We start from the raw sequence: 17189 nt of genomic DNA, 5'->3' as shown, positions 1-17189 counted from the left end.
CCTTTTCCCATGCCTAGTTGAAGAGAGGACCTTGCAGAAACATAGAATGGTCATTTAAATCTCCATCAGCACCAAGATGCCTCTATTAAGTCCCTCCATTTCTATGACAAGGACCATTCTCTCCTAATACTGTATTTGATTTGTAGAAAGTGTGAATTCGGTTCACTTCAATATGTATACTCTTCTTGTCCCTCCCTGTTTAGATTGCCCAAACACATTGATGTAATCATTTTACATTCTTGTACTCTTTGTGCCCTGTAAAAAGTCAAAGATTGCCTAAAACATCCTGGAGGACCTGTACAGTATGGGCTTCAGTCCTCAGCCTTGTATCCTCCTCCCTTGCATTCCTGTTAGGTCTATACATCAGATTTGCTGAATACATGATTCTTCCTCTTAATTCTTCACTCTTGTTCAACAAAATCAGGCCATCACCAGGAGATGTTGCAACAGTAGTAGGTAGCCAAAGCTATTACAGATTCAAAAAAATTATACATTTACCACTTTAGATTTCCTTTAAATTCAGGTGTCCAATGGAGAAAGTCACTACACATTCTTTATGGTAACCAATGAAAGAAAAATAAATTTTACATTAAAAGTTTTTACAACCATTTCAGAAATAAAAAGCACTCTATAGTGGCACTTACCCAAGTTAAGATATGTTGCATTGTCTAACTAAAGAAGCAAATTATTTTTACTTGAGTAATAGTCAACATGTAAGGGATTATAAGAGTAGTAACTATGAAAATTTATGTTTCTCCATAATTAAACATGAAAAGATAAACACAGCATACTTCTAATATCTGAGAAGATATATCTGAAATCTTCCAGTATCTGCAAATTCTTGAATACCAATATTGCCTATAATTTCCCTGATAAAATGTACTTTGTATTTTCATACAGTTGAGCCATTCTTTTATTCAATTGTCTACTTTTTGTTTTATCCCAATTAAGATTATTCTCAATAAAATCCACCAATCTCTTGTATTCTATGCTTTTTAAAATATTTTCTTTAGTACAAAGAAAGTTTTCTCTTCAGGGATTTTAGGGAAATCACTTCATCTGAGTCTCTGGACAATTGAAAAGCAGCAAGACATTTTTTCTTTCAAATTTTTATTTAAATTCCAGATTCATTAATATACAGTGTAATATTAGTTTCACATGTAGAAGTAATTCTTCACTTACATACTTACATACACTTACAGTGCTCATCACAACAAGTGCCCTCGTAAAACCCATCACCTATTTAACCCATCCCCCTGCCAACCTCCCTTCTAAAAACCCTCAGTTTGTTCTCGGTAGTTAAGGATCTATTTCCTGTTTTGTCTCATTTATTTCCCCACTATGTCCATCTGTTTTGTTTCTTAAATCCCACATATGAGTGAAATTATATGGTATTTGTCTTTTTCTAACTTATTTTGTTTAGCATAACACTCTTTCACTCTGTCCATGTCATTGCAAATGGCAATATTTCATTCTTTTTGATGGCTGGGTAACTTTCCATTACACACACACACACACACACACACACACACACGCCACCCTCTTTATCCATTCATAGTTGATGGACATTTGGGCTCTTTCTGTAATTTGGCTATTGTTGATAATTTTGCTATAAACATCGGGGAGCATCTGTATTTTTGTATCCTTTGGGGAAATACCTAATAGTGCATTGCTATATCATTTCTTACACCATACACAAAAATTAATTTCAAATGGGTAAAAGACCAAAATGTGACATAGGAAACTATCAAAATCCTAGGGGAGAACACAGGCAGCAACACCTTTGAACTCGGCCATACCAACTTCTTACTAGACATGTTACCAGAGGCAAGGAAAACAAAAGCAAAAATAAACTATTAGAACTCCATCAAGATAGAAAGGTTCTGTTGAGGTCCAACTTCGGCTTAAGTCATGATCTCTCTGCTTGTGGGTTCAAGCTTCTGCACTGTCAGCATAGATCCTGCTTCAGATTCTCTGTCTCCCTCTCTCTTCCCCTCCCCTGCTCATGCTTTCTCTCTCTCAAAAATTAATAAATATTTAAAAAGAAGATTGCTGCTATAAACATATTAATCTTCTTTTTAAATATTTTTAATTCAAAGAGATACATGCACTTCTAAGTTTATAGCAGCATTATTTACAATAGTTAAATTATTGAAGCAGCCCAAGTGCCCATTCATAGATGAATGTATAAAGAAGATGTGGTGCATGGCTAAAATGAACAAATCAGGAGACTACAGATGCTGGTGAGGATGTGGAGTAACGGGCACCCTCTTACACTGTTGGTGGGAATGTAAACTGGTACAGCCACTCTGGAAAATAGTGTGGAGGTTCCTCAAAAAATTATCAGTAAAACTCCCCTATGATCCAGCAATAACACAGCTAGGAATTTACCCAAGGGATACAGAAGTGCTGATGCATAGGAGCACATGTACCCCAGTGTTCATAGCAGCACTTTCAACAATAGCCAAATCATGGAAAGAGCCTAAATCTCCATTACCTGACGAATGGTTCAACAAGCTATGGTTTATCTATACAATGGAGTATTACATGGCAATGAGAAAGAATGAAATCTGGCCATTTGTAGCAATGTGGATGGAACTCGAGGGTGTCATGCTAAGTGAAATAAGTCAGGCAGAGAAGGACAGATACCGTTTGTTTTCATTCTTATGTGGAACAGGAGAAACTTAACAGAGGACCATGAGGGAGAGAAGGGGAAAAGACAGTTAAGGAGAGGGAGGGAGGCAAATCATAAGAGACTCTTAAATACTGAGAACAAACTGTGGGTTAATGGGGATGGGGGAGAGGGGAAAAGGGGTGATGGGCATGAAGGAGAGCACTTGTTGGGATGAGCACTGGGTGTTATATGAAAACCAACTTGACAATAAACTATTAAAAAACAAATAAAAGATGACTTGATTTACAAAAAAATAAAAAATAAAATAAAAAGAAGATTAAAACATCTGCACAGCGAAGAAAACAATCAACAAAACTAAAAGGCAATGTTTGGAATGGAAGAAGATATTTAAAAATGACATATCTGATAAAGGGTCAATATCCAAAATATATAAAGAAATTGTACAATACAACATGGGAGAAATAAATAGTCTACTTAAAAAATGAGCAGAAGACATGAATAAACATTTTTCCAAGGAAGACGTCTAGATGGCCAAGAGAAACATGAAAAGATGCTCAACATCACTCATCATCAGGGAAATACAAATCAAAACTACAAAGAGATATTACCTCACACCTGTCAGATGTCTAAAAATAACAACAGGCAACAACAGGTGTTGGTGAGGATGAGGAAAAAGGGAAACCCTATTACACTGTTGATGGGAATGGAAACTGGAAACGCAGCAAAACTTTTGATATGCAGGCTCTGGACAATTGGTTGGCTCAGTCATACCAGCCTCAAGCAAAAAAAACATGCAAATATATGCTATAATCATATCACAAAATATTATTCTACCCAATTTTGAGGAAATTTAAAACGAGTCAAAAATCACAAATTTTAAATGCTTAGTTTTTAAAAGGTGGTCTATTTTTCATCAGTGATTCAGTTAGGTGTGATATTAAGATCACCTTACATTGAAAAAAATACCCAATGAAGTTGTCTTTCATCACGCAGCACTGAGAAACTGCCCTAGAAACTGCTTTCTGTTAAAGTTATTAAAGACAAGGCTAATTTTCATAACTTCAGATTCCTTATATTTTTCAAAGTCCGAAATGAGCAAGTTTAAAATTTGTCTTAAGAACTATTTATATTTTATTATTCTCCTCAAGGCATTTATAACCTCTTTGTTTCTCAAACTGTAAATAAAAGGATTTAGCAGGGGAATTATGATTGCGTAAAATACAGAATACATTTTGTCTTGATTTTCAGCTGGTCCAGACCTGGGACGCACATACATGAAGAAGAGGGTGCCATAGAACAAGGAAACAGAGAGCAGGTGGGCGCTGTACGTGGAGAAGGCTTTGCTCCTGCCCTTTTCCGACTTCTTTTTCAGGATGGCAAAGAGGACATAGGAGTAAGAGATGATAATAGTCATAAAGGTGAAAGATTGTATAAAGACTGAAAATATAAAAATCAAGAGCATATTAATTCTTGGGTCAGTACAGGAAATCTTAAACAGTTGTAAAATTTCACAGTAGAAATAATGTATTACATTGGACTTGCAGAAGGTTAATCTAAATAACAAACCAGTGTGCATCATAGGATGAAGAAACCCCATCATATATGAAACACCTAGTAACTGAATGCAAACGATTTTGGACATCACCACTGGATAAAGCAAAGGGTTACATATGGCTACGTAGCGGTCATAGGCCATCACTACCAGAAGGAAACATTCTGTGTTTGCACTGGAAGCAAAGATATAAAATTGGGTGATGCATTCAACCAGGGATATCATGTGATTGTTAGATAAAAAATTCATCAGCATCTTGGGAGTCACAGAGGAGGAGGAACAAGCATCTGCAAAGGCCAGACTGCCAAGGAGTAAGTACATGGGGGTGTGTAGACGAGGGTCCTTCCAGATGAGAAAAATCAGTCCGAGGTTGCCCACCATGGTAGTAAGGTAGATGACCAAGAACACCAGGAACAAGGGGACCTGCATTCCTGGGAGATCTGTGAGTCCTGTGAGAACAAAGTCTGTCACCTGTGTTTTGTTTTCATCAGATTCACTCAAGCTGATCACTGAAATGAAAGAATAAATGAAGAACACAGTCATAAAAGACCATGAAAATAATCACATTTTATTTGACAATGCATGTATCTTCCTTATTTACATATCCCTTTTAACCAGAACATTTATCTTTATACTTGAATATTCTTTACAAACAATATGTATTTGGGCCACCGTTCCTATATATGGAATTTATTACTAGTATAATTTATCTTTTAATTTGGAAAAAAATTAATTGCAATTTAATATAATCACCTTTTAATTTTAAAATCATTAAAAATAGAATTAAGCTTTTGAAATATGCTAAAGATGAGTTATCAAAACCAATGGCATACATTCTAAATAACATAGCATCTCCCTCAAATTAAGTACAGATTGAAATGCTCACTCTGACCATTATTTTACAGTATTTTATAGAAATATCAATACATCTAGGATATGAAAAGAAAATAATATAATAAGGGTATAATGAAATGTCATAAAATTTGTAGGAGATAATTTCATATTTTTGCTAATGTTATATTGTTATAACTAAACAAATAACATTATGACTTAAATAGGTACCAGATAAAGGATGATACATAAATAATCACTAGATTTTTTCCATGCAAGCAAGAAAGAGAAATAAAAAAGAAATATATTATTTATAATAGCCATACACCTTAAAATACATTGAAATATTTTTGAAATATATAAGGCCTTAGTGAATAAAAGTATAAAATCTTACCAAAAAGTATTACACAATTTCTAAAGACATAGACAGCCAAAATATGTTTTCAGATAAGAAGACTTAGTATTATAAATATGTCAGTAGAACTCAATTTAATTTCAGTTAGAAATTAAATTGTTAGTTGTTTTTTAACATTATTTATTGATTTTTATTTATTTATTTTGAGAGAGAGAGACAGAGCACAAGCAGAAGAGGGACAGAGAGAGAATCCCAAGCAGACCTTACAAAGTTCAGTGTGGGTCTTGATCCCACAAACTGCAAGATCATGACCTGAGCCAAAATTAAGAATTGATCACTTAACTGACTGAGCCACCCAGGTGCCCCTGAATCCTCATTGCTTTTTAATATGATAGCATAAGCATGAAGTTCTTATAAAATATAATTATTTTGAAGAGACAAGGAAAATATGAATAGGAACCAAGTTAAGTGTGCAGTGTTAAGTGTTACAATATAAAGCCATTTAATATTACATAATGTGGCCTGAAAATAGCGAACTATGAGAGTAAAACCAAATAAAGACTCCAAAGGTTGATTCAGGTATATGTATTGGAATTTAAAATAGTATATGGATAATTTTTTAAATGAGAAAGATGTTGGTTTCTTCAATCAATATTGTGGCTACATTTGCCAATTTGGGGGGGAGAAAGGTAAGAATTGCTTTGTTTTCTATGCTTGTTTTAAAATTGCTACTGGATCAAAGACTTAATCCAGCAGGATTCTTACTTTTAGGCCTTTTATTAAGGACTTTTACTTAAAAGTAAAAAATTAAAAAAAACAATTTAAGCATTCTAAGAAAATTCATGAAATAAATATAAGTATATTACAAAAATCTCTGACTATAAGATGCATGAATTATAAAGAAAAATATAAGTATATTTAATGTAATGTTTAAATGCATGAAAATGGAGTATGTATAAAATATTTCACAAGGTAAAAGATTAATAGAATGTTGGAAAAATATGTATAATTAATATAATAGGCTAAATATTAGTACCTATCACATATTGGTAAGAAAAGTTAAGTAATTCAACAGAAAAACAAAAATGGAATTGAATGGGGAAGTCACAGAATATGTCAACACATTTATTAATGTGGGAAAAAATGCTCACCTTTTTTAGTACTCAAGATATGCAAATAAAATAAGACATTATTTTTCATTCCTCAGGTTAGCAAAACCTACTGGTTGTTAGAATTTAGAAAAGACCCCTCACACTTACTAGTAAAAATGTAAATTATTAAGCATGAAAAACAATCTGGGACTATTTTTAAAAAATAAAAATACACAGGGGCACCTTGGTAGTTCAGTCTGTTAAGCATCCAACTTTGGCCCAGGTCACGATCTCACAGTTAATAAGTTTGAGCCCCATGTCAGGCTCTGTGCTGACAGTTCCAAGCCTGGAGCTTGCTTCGGATTCTGTGTCTTCCTCTCTCTCTCTCTGCCCCTCCCCAGCTTGCACTCTGTCTCTCTCTCTCTCTCTCTCACAAATAATCATTTTTTTTAATTTTAATAATTAAAAAATAAATAAAAATACTCATACTTTTCAACTAGTGGCCCATGCCTTCTATCCATTCTATAGCAATAACATATCATTTCACAGGGAGAGAAATCGGTAGCAGCATTGTTTATGGTGGTGAAAGACTGGAAATAATATGTAAACCAACAGGATGAAACAATGATTGGACAGATCTTGGTGTAATCAGACTAATCAGTATTATGGCAGTCATTTAAAATGAACTATTGCTCTACCAGTTGTCTGAAAGAAATTTCCACAATTTTTAAGAATGTGGGAAGAGTAAGATACAGAGAAATGTATTTAACATTATCCCATTAAACAAATAAAGTCTTAAAACTCCCACTCTGTAGATCTATGAATACATATACACATATGTATTTGCAAAAACCATAAGAGTATAAAGATTGTATGAAATAATTGACCCTAGATTGGTAATCTGGTGTAGGTGAGAGGAGAGAATAAAAGAGGAGAGAAATACATAATACCTTCCAAACTGCTTTTGTGATAAAAACACAATATGTAGTCATCCTATTTTATATAATTATAGATATTTATATGTGGTCAAATACATATATTTAAGGTTAGTCTTAAGTTTAAATAGTGAAGAAGAGCAAAGAAGAGCTACAGGAATAATAATACTATTGCACTTAGTAGGTGGCAATAAATATTTTAATGAAAATTTCGGAATTAATCATAGGTAAATTTTATTTTACAGATTTTCTGTATTTTAAAATACAGAAAACTTTTTGTATTATGTATCATATGCTTCTGAATATTTTCAGTTGTTTCTGAATTCACCCATCAAGAGTGATTTCACTCTGTCTCTCAGACAAAAGGTTTTTTGTAAACAAAGTTAGATATACAGGCACAATTTTTAAAAATAGTTTTCTTCATTTTCAGGTTCCTTTCTGTATATTTGATGTAGCCCTGAAATAATTTGTTTGATTTTGTTCTATCACCTATAAATGTCACCTAAAAGCAAATTGAAAAGAAGAGATCCCAAGGTATTTAGAGGTGAAAGCATAACTCTTAGATCACCTAGAAGGAGAAAAATCTGTCTATAATTTGACATGTAAATTCATTGTTTCTCAAAATGAAATGAATAACACAATTTTATACACCCACTTCTTGCTAATTAAAATACCATAAAAAAATCTACCTATTTACTCAGATTGTATTGTTTAACTTTAAAATAGGTCCATTGACAATAGTTTTCTTAATTGTTCAACATTAGGAGAATGGGGAGTTATTTCAATATTCCTTGAGAATAGAACAAACAAAATTAGTTTTAAAATTTTATCTTTTGGGTGTGGGGTTGCTCAGTCAGTTAAGCATCCTACTTGAGCTCAGGTCATGATTTCACAGTTCGTGGGTTCAAGCTCCGCATCAGGCTCTCTGCTGTCAGCACAGAGCCCACTTCAGGTCCTCTGTCCCCCTCTCTCTCTGCCCTTCCCCCTTTCTCCCTCTCTCTCTCACAAATAATAAACATTAAAAACTTAATCTTTTAAAACATATACCCATGAGAAGCTCTGGAAACATAATACAAGCAGCAAGAAGACTGACTGAAATGTCTGTTCTAAAAATTGCCCTTAATAGAGGGCAAGTCATTTAATTTCCATGGTAGAAGTTTTGTCCTGAGTGAGCCTATCTAGGTTTCTTGCCAACTTTAAACCAATAATTGATACACCCTTTTTATAATTAGGTCAAGAGCTATTAAGAGCTTAGAACTTTTCAATGCCTATATCTCTATGTCATATATATATGGAGATATATGTGTATATATATGCACACACACATATGCACACACATATATCCATTGGAATCAAGAGGCTTAAGAATGTTATCAGTGGTGACTTTAGCTCATCTTTTCATGATTCCATGAAGAAATTAATGAAGTTTAAGCAGCATAATTTAGTTGTCCTTAGCCTGACAATGAAAAGTTTTTATAATATTAAATAACCTCTGAAACTTTTGAGTCGTTATCATTTTATCATGTCTCCTTTTTATATTATCTCATGTCTATTACTAAAAGAAATCTTACAATATGTGTCTACTCAACAGTCAAACACTTAGTATTTATGACAGGCATCCAGAATTGTCTATCCTGAAGACAAATGAGACATCTCATAGGGTTACCATAATTTTCATTTCTCACCTGGATATTTCATTATCAAATAAAAAAATTTTTAAAAAACTACAAATAATGAAAATTAGATGGATTCTAGTGTCCTCACACAGTTTCCCAAAGTCTTTTCAAGATTGAGAGATGGTGGGTTTCTTGAAGGAAAGATGGTGGGTTTCTAAAGGAAAAAAATTGTGAACTTCCCTCTATCGTACTTTACACTGGGTCCAGAATCATCTTTATGACCTGCCAAACTGAGGAAACTTCTAGCTGCTTTCACATCCACAGCTTACTTCCTCCTAAAGTCTTTAAATGAAGAGAGGTAGAAGGTACAGAATGATGCAGTGATTACTTGTGCAAATATTTTCCTTGGAAACCTCCAAGGAGGGAGATGATATTTATTTGTACTCTTTTCTAAATCTATTCATGAAAAAGAAAAAAAATGGAATTTCCTCAGTAAAGTTACCAATGGATTGATTCCCTGTAGGATGGAGGCAAAGGTGTCCTACTGGGCTTTATGAGCTAATTTGGGAATAACCCAGGACGAGCAGGTGTAACAATTAGAAGCACACTTTGTGTCATTAGAGTTCACTGTGAAGGCAACTTGACAAACTATCTCTGAGCAGTTTTTAGGTCATATTAATTTCCTTTCTCTTATTGCTCTTTGATGTTGCCACATTCCAACCACCTATTAGTTTCTTCAAACATCTCAAAAACTCATGAAAATTCAGAATGTACAGATCCAAATTCATTGTCTTTATAACACTGTCACCAAGTGTGGCCCTCATCCTTCCTTCCCATTCTCAATTAATGGCATCATCACTGCCTCCTGAGAGTCATCCTTGACACTGAATTCCCCTTGAACCCATAGCTTTTATCTCTTTAATATCTGTTGAAACCACCCACCTTTCTCAAAATTCAAAAAAACTCCATCTCCTGCCTAGAATACTGACATAAACTTTTAATAATCTATGTGTATTTTCCAATAGTTTCTCCTACCATTCTCTGCATTTGGGCCAAAGTCATTGTTATAAAATGCCAACCACTGAGATCAGCACAGTTCCCACAGCCATGGAGGAGATTTAAACTCTTAAGTATAAATTATGATTGCTCTCAGAAGAAAGATCAAAACCTGTAAGCCTATATATCCTTTTCCTCATCCTAAAACCTATCCAGTAATTCTCTGTATCAAACTTTTGTCCAGTGTAGCTAATAGATTCTTTAGGGTGAATGAGTCTATTTCTTTGACAACAGGATCTAGGAGCTGAAGTTAAAAATCAAAATTACAGTAAATTAAAAAATTAAAAATCATTTGTATGACTTTTGAATGCAGTGTTGATGAGAAAAAAATCAGGGTTTATCCCTTTATTTTTCTAATCTTAGTGTAAGAATGTAAGGAGTTCTCCTTAAACACCGGCTAAGCAGCCAGCACCTCTCGAGGCCCATCAGAATCTACGTGACATGCCTTGCCTCTGTGTGAGCAGCACATACATGATTTTGTGATGAGGCTGACGGCTCAGGAACCAGGGTAGGAGCTTGAGAGGGCCCACTGGTTAGCACTGCGTTTTCTGTCGTAATGGGAGTAGGTTGTAAGAAAATGACAGACAAGAATTAGGAAATTATCCTTTCACTGTCTTGGACATAGTAAATCATACAACAAAAATCTGATCTAGGTTTGGGGATAGTAAAACTCCACATTTCTGACAGGTAATGGGATTTGTGTCTCAGTTCTCTTCAGCTGCAAAGGCTTTCTCTGAGAAACACTGGTTGTGTAAACTGTGAGATTCACTCAGTGAAAGGGAAAATTACACTGTCTGTGAGTAGCTTTGTGGATGGTGCAAATTTAATACCAAAGGCTCTGTGGTTCCTCATCAGAACAGTAACTTTTAAACATTACTTTATGTTTGGCTCTTGGCTTCTTTACTCTGGAAGCTTCATTGCCTTCATGTCCTTCAGAAAAGTCTACTACTCTCTAACTCAACCAGTGTCAGGGCCTTCATTCCAACTTTTGATTTTTGCTGCAGTTGACTTGTTTTGCCATTTGACACAACACAAATCCTGGCCTAATGACTGCAACAGACTCTTAGACTCGGTTAATTGCTGATGTCTTTTCTTCTCAGGTGGTAGCTTGTTGAATGTATGAGAGGAAGCCTTACATATTCAAATGAAAATTAAAGTTATAAGGAACTGCTTCTGTTAATTCTGTGCAGTATAGCACTAACACCCCTCACTTATAAAAATTGAGAAGAAAATATTCTTTTGCTCTCGGTTTGGTTGTAACTCAGCACCCCCCATATTTTTTAAATTTATCACTGAGATTGGGGAACTGGAAACTTATGGGATAGAAAGTAATTATCCTTCTGAGAGACCCATTTGTGTTCCATATTCAGACATTATAATGCTTTTCTTCAGACCTTGGACAGTGAGAAAGTGAAACAGCAGCAACTTAAGTAATTTTGTTGTCCTTCCTATAGCATAGGACACTAATTAATTAATATTTAACATATTGACATAAACGTACTGCACAATATCTCCATTGGACTGCTTTGATTTTGTCTCAGTACAATGAACCGTCCCAGTGAAATCAGATGGCTTGTCTGCTATCAATAAGGTATTTTTTCTGAATGGTGACATTCATAGAAACAAGGTTCCATTGGTTTGGGTGATGGAATGTGGAGGTAGATTTACATTTAATTTATGACCTAATTTGCCTTTTTCTCAGACTTTATAGGATGGCTAAGGTGTCACATTTCTTCACTTCATTGATAATGTTGTCTGGAATTCTGTGTGCATGCCCATACATTAGATCAGGCATTCAAATATAGTTCAGCCCTATCAAATTACTCCATTCAGAAACCTTCTATGAGTCCTTATTGCAATTTGAATAAAGCCCCAAATCTTTAGCCATTCAAAACTTATATTTTCAACCTACCTTGTCAAGTCCATCTCCAAAATTTTAATGTGCCATAGTTATGAAAGATACTCAGGTATCTTGGGACATTGAACAATCTTTAATAGGTAATTTGTGATGAATTCCAAAGCCCAACAACCTATTACATACATGTCAAATGTCCACTATCTATTCTCCTACCAGTTTCATTACAAGTGGGTAATATTTATGGTATGTGTTCCACTGATTTATATCAGAAGACGATGATTCATCTGGCCCATACAGAAATTTTAGTACAGTTTTGAGTAGCTGGCATTATTAATATTATAATTTCAGATACTCTTAACTGAGCATGTCATTCATGGTGACAGAAACCATATTCACATGGCCTGACCCCATACATCATTAAGCATAGAATGGATGTATATGAAGATGAAAAAAACAGAAACAATAGAAAAACTATGAGAGGACTGTAGATTGAAAAGAATAACGCAACTTCTCTAATCCTCTGTTGTCAAGGTGGTACCCACATATAATACCAACTGTACACATAGGCCCACAGACCTACTTTAAGCTCAGTAGAAGCAGTGGTGTAAGTGTAGGAGGCACTTACGAGTTTAACAGACTATTCTTCAGTACATCACTAGCTTATATACAGAATTTTCTGTAAAAATACATGTTAAGCAACATAGAAAGACTAGGTATTGTTGTCTAAGAATCATAGGTTGGGAAAGAAATATAGCAGAAACAAAATCATTTCTTATTTACTTAGATAAATATTTTTGTTTTATTCTTCACAAAAATACAAGTCTATAAATAAGGAGGTCAAAAGGCTTATAATAGCTACCATGCTAGAAGGAAAAAAAGTACGAGTTAGGAAGATATAATAAAGTTTTAATTTAATCAGTCCCTCTAAAATGATATACCTTTATTAGAAGATTAAATGGAAACATTGAAAATTTTTCAAGTGGTTTGTAATTACTAAAAAAATTAATTTTGTATAAATAGTACTTCTAATAATGATTTTTTCATTGATAGTATCTGGCAGAATGAAAAGGGCAATTCATACTTATCAGAAATTTTTAGCTCTACTTACTGTGAAAAATATAGCTAGGTATTTGTATGTTTAGACAAATATTTTAATGTCAGCAAGGAGGATACTTACTTAGAAGTACTTTTTTAAGTGACTGAAATTTCCTTAAAATGCTTTAAGATGATGTGTATAGTCACTTTTGTTTTTAAAAACTCATGAACTTTATATTATTTAAGTAAAAATGATTTCTTGTATATAAAATTTTACAAAGTAAGAACAATGCAGCTGGAATTGTGTGGTTTTATGGAAGGCATTTAGAAGACTTTACATGTGCTTCAAACTGTTTCCAAAATGGGCGTCATTGGAGGTAGAGTTCTCATGCATTTACTCATTCAGAAATCATCTATTAAGATGATGATATAAGAGTAAATGCAACCGAAACATTGCTTTACTCTTGCCTATAGGTGAAAAACAAACCTTACATTATGACAAATTAGCTGGGTGTTTAAAAGATTTAATAATCACTTAAAGTCATCAACCATATTTTTATAACATAGTCATGTAAAGTTTACACATTTTTCTTTTTTTTTTTTCTGTTAAAATTGCATTGAGTATTATCAATGTGCAAGATGCCCTATTGGGTTTTGTGCTTATTTAAATAAAATTTGAAAAATGATAAGGACATTTTATTTGAGAAACAAGAATATATTCCTTTATCATTTTATTAGTCCATCTTAAATTTGTTTCTTTTCCTGTATAAGAAGAGATTTAGCAAAGAATAATGTGCAGCAAAGAATGCAGTTTGCCCAGTTCTTCATCTGGGCCAGATTCAGGACTCATATATCTGAAAAAAAGAACATTGTAAGAGAACAGGAAACAATGAGCAAATGGTCACTGCTGTGGAGAAGGCATTACTTCAGTCTTTTTCATAATTCTTTTTCAGTATGGCAAAGATAACATGAGTATAAGAGACTTAATTTAATTGTTCATAGGAGGGAAGTTTGAATAAAGACTGACTGAGAAAACAAAAAGAATCAGTGCATTAATAGATTCATATGTTTGGAAATTTGATATGGCAACAAGAATTCAAAATAGAACTGATGTTTTTGTGTTGGACCCATAGAAAGTTAACATAAATGGAAATTCCACATGAATAATAAGAGGTAGAAAGCCAAAAACATGCAAAAACACTCAGCAACTAAATTCAGTTTGGTAGAAAATCCATAATATAATACAGACAATTTCAGGGCGGCTGAGTGGCTTAGTCAGGTAAGCAACCGCGGCTCAGGTCATGATCTCACGGTTTGTGAGTTCAAGCCCCACATTGGGCTCTGTGCTGACTGCTTGGAGCCTGGAGCCTGCTTTGGACTCTGTGTTTCCCTCTCTCTCTCTGCTCATGTTCTGTCTCTCTGTCTCTCAAGAATAATAAGTATTTTTTTAAAAAAGAATTTAAAAAAAAGAATACAGACAATATCAAAACTAAAGCTAAAATGAAATCAATAAATTCAACTCTAAATATAAAAGCTAGAAAAAAACTCAATATTACAAGAAATGAGAGCCATGGAAAAAATTTTAAAATAGGAGAAATTAATGAATTAGATAACAGCAAACAAGAGTTAGATGTAATTTTCAAAATTGTGAGCTAGTTCTTTTAAAATATCTACAAAATAGAAAAATTACTAGCTAATCTACATTTTCCTAAGTGAGAAAAAAAATGATAAAAAGGAAGTAACCTTCCAAACCCATTATGTGAATCTTTGTCTAGTTCTAGATAAATAAATTTTTAAAATTTAGATGAGGTGAATACTTTTATTAAAAATAAAATCAGAATTTTATTAATAGCACACAATAGGGCATCCACAGCTAATAACTAAAATAAACTAAAGTTAATATATTCTGGATTTAAGCAAGTTTGTAGGTCTAATTCTATCATCAATTCACTAAGAATATATTACCTCCTTATTACCTTTATATATATTACCTTTATTACTTTTATCACAGAGATACATTTTTTTACATTTTGGATCAGTCAGATCCAAAATGTAAAAAATTCTATAGGATATATAAACCAGTTTCTTCAACAGGTAAATAACATGAAAAAAAGGAGGAAGAGAAAACTATTATAGATTAAAAGAAATTTAAGAACCACCATCAAAATGCAATAGGTATACTTTGTTTAAATCCTGATTCAATAAAGAAACAACAAATTTTTGAGACAAACTGGGAGTAGTGAACACAGATTGATACTAAATAATGTTAAGCAATTAATTTTGTTATGTATCATAATTTCACTGCAGTTACAAAGCAAAGTTAACATTACATATACTCAAAGGTTAACAAGTTTTTAATAATTGGCTCTACCTTTAACAACTCTGTCATGAAGTATCATTGCATAAATAAGATACGTTATATGTGCCATACACTCAAACTAAAAAACAACAAAAACAAAACAAAGAAAAAACCACTGTTGAGACACATATGCATGGAAACATTTATTTTTGTCAAAATGATAACAAGAATTTAAAAGGTTGTAACAGAACATAATGGTAAATTATTGGAACAGGGCCGTAGTCAAAAGTAAAGAAAATGTAATGCAAAAATCTATTCTAACCTATAAATAAAAATATTCTGTGTCATTGTTAATCACCAAAACAGTAAAACTAATCAGAATTTTCTGCAGTCAATAGTACTTTTCAAAAGAATGCATTCAATTGTCTAACTTTTTAAAAAGCCATTTGCCAGTGGGACCTATGAAAATAAAACTGTAGACCTATAAAAATGAATTGAATATTTTGATTTCTATTCATTAGGCAAATAATTGATAAATTTATGATACATACTATGTCTTCATTTTAGATAAGTATTTTGATGTTTCTTGGAATTAAAAGAATCCTAAACATAACTTTTAAAAATACTTCAAGAGGACCATTTTCATTCCTGCTTCAATGACTTGAATTTAATTTTTATTTCCTATGAATTCTTTTTTCCTAAATGCAGTGCTTGAACAAATAGATTGCTCAAAGAACATAATAAAGTCTTTACCAAAAAAAAAAGAAAGAAAGAAAAATGAGAATAGGAAAGAAAAGAAAAAAGAAATCTATGTCACTTGTAGTATACTAAAATAAATTAGTCTAGGGGAGCCTGGGTGGCTCAGTCAGTTAAGCGTACAACTCTTGATTTCAGCTCTGGTCATGATCTCAGTTCATGAGTTCCAGCCCAGTGTTGGGCTCTGCTCTGGTAACATGGAGCCTACTTGGGATTATCTCTGCCTCTCTCTGCCTCTCCCCATACGAGTGTGCTCACTCTCACTCTCTCTCTCCCTCAATTTTTTTTTTTTTGCCTACATCCATATGTACTTAGCCAGTTTCTCATCCTTGCCCTCTGCTTTGCCATCTACCTATTGTAGGATAGCAATGCAATCTCTGTGCAATGTTTACCAGGCTTACTACTGCAAACAAAATATTCTTGTAAATAGAGTACAGGAGATATATAATATTTAAAAAAGCTATACCTTGAGATATTTCCAAATCTGCAAATTCTTAAATACCACTGTGCTATAATGTCTTATATGAAAATTAGTATGTGGGTTCCTAGATATGGGAAGTTTTAAATTTTGATGATCCATTATTTAATTCAAGGCAACTTCTTTTTCTTAATTGTTGTTATTAAAAAGCACCAGTTTTTTAAATCTCTTCGCTCTTAATTTTCCTCCCCTTCATTTCAGAAACATTTTTCTGCCAATAATCTAAGTTTTTATTATTTTATCATGATGTGGTAAAACATCACAGAGGCTTATTAACATGCAGGTCAAGCTCAGTGAGCTAGAATCAGTCATGAACTAAATGACTCCCACTTACACATCAGCCTCAGTTACTGTCAATTATTAAATGGAATTTAGGGGAGGAGTCCCTTGTAGGTATCAAATTGTCAAAGACTAAATGTTCGGATAAAAAGGAATTATAATATTTTTAAATAAATCAACTATTAGTAATATGAGTCATTTCAACTGTCATAAATTTAAATGGACACATATCCAAGTAAACATTGTGCTAAGCTGGGTTCCTTCACCCATTGCTTAGTGACCACTCTGACACTAGCTCTTGAGTGAAAGGGCAGATCCATGGCTAATCAGCAAGATTTAAGAATTCGTTTATGCAAAGGATGAAAAAAGAAACAATTTGAAATTTCCCTTGACAGCTGTTTACTTCTTGTAGC

General features: G+C 33.3%; 1 protein-coding gene across 1 annotated transcript; it reads right to left on the bottom strand.

Moving 5' to 3' along the window:
* Positions 1-3755: 3755 nt before the first annotated feature.
* On the bottom strand, positions 3756-4730 carry LOC115291125 (olfactory receptor 5AC1-like). Its single transcript, XM_029938693.1, has one exon. The coding sequence runs from the start codon at positions 4728-4730 to the stop codon at positions 3756-3758; it is 975 nt and encodes a 324-aa protein (XP_029794553.1).
* Positions 4731-17189: the final 12459 nt, after the last annotated feature.

Source organism: Suricata suricatta, chromosome 5 (genome assembly GCF_006229205.1).
Source record: "Suricata suricatta isolate VVHF042 chromosome 5, meerkat_22Aug2017_6uvM2_HiC, whole genome shotgun sequence".
In the NCBI taxonomy this organism is placed as follows: Eukaryota; Metazoa; Chordata; class Mammalia; order Carnivora; family Herpestidae; genus Suricata; species Suricata suricatta.
The sequence above is the reverse complement of the archived record's forward strand: the minus strand, read 5'-3'. Positions and strand labels throughout refer to the sequence as shown.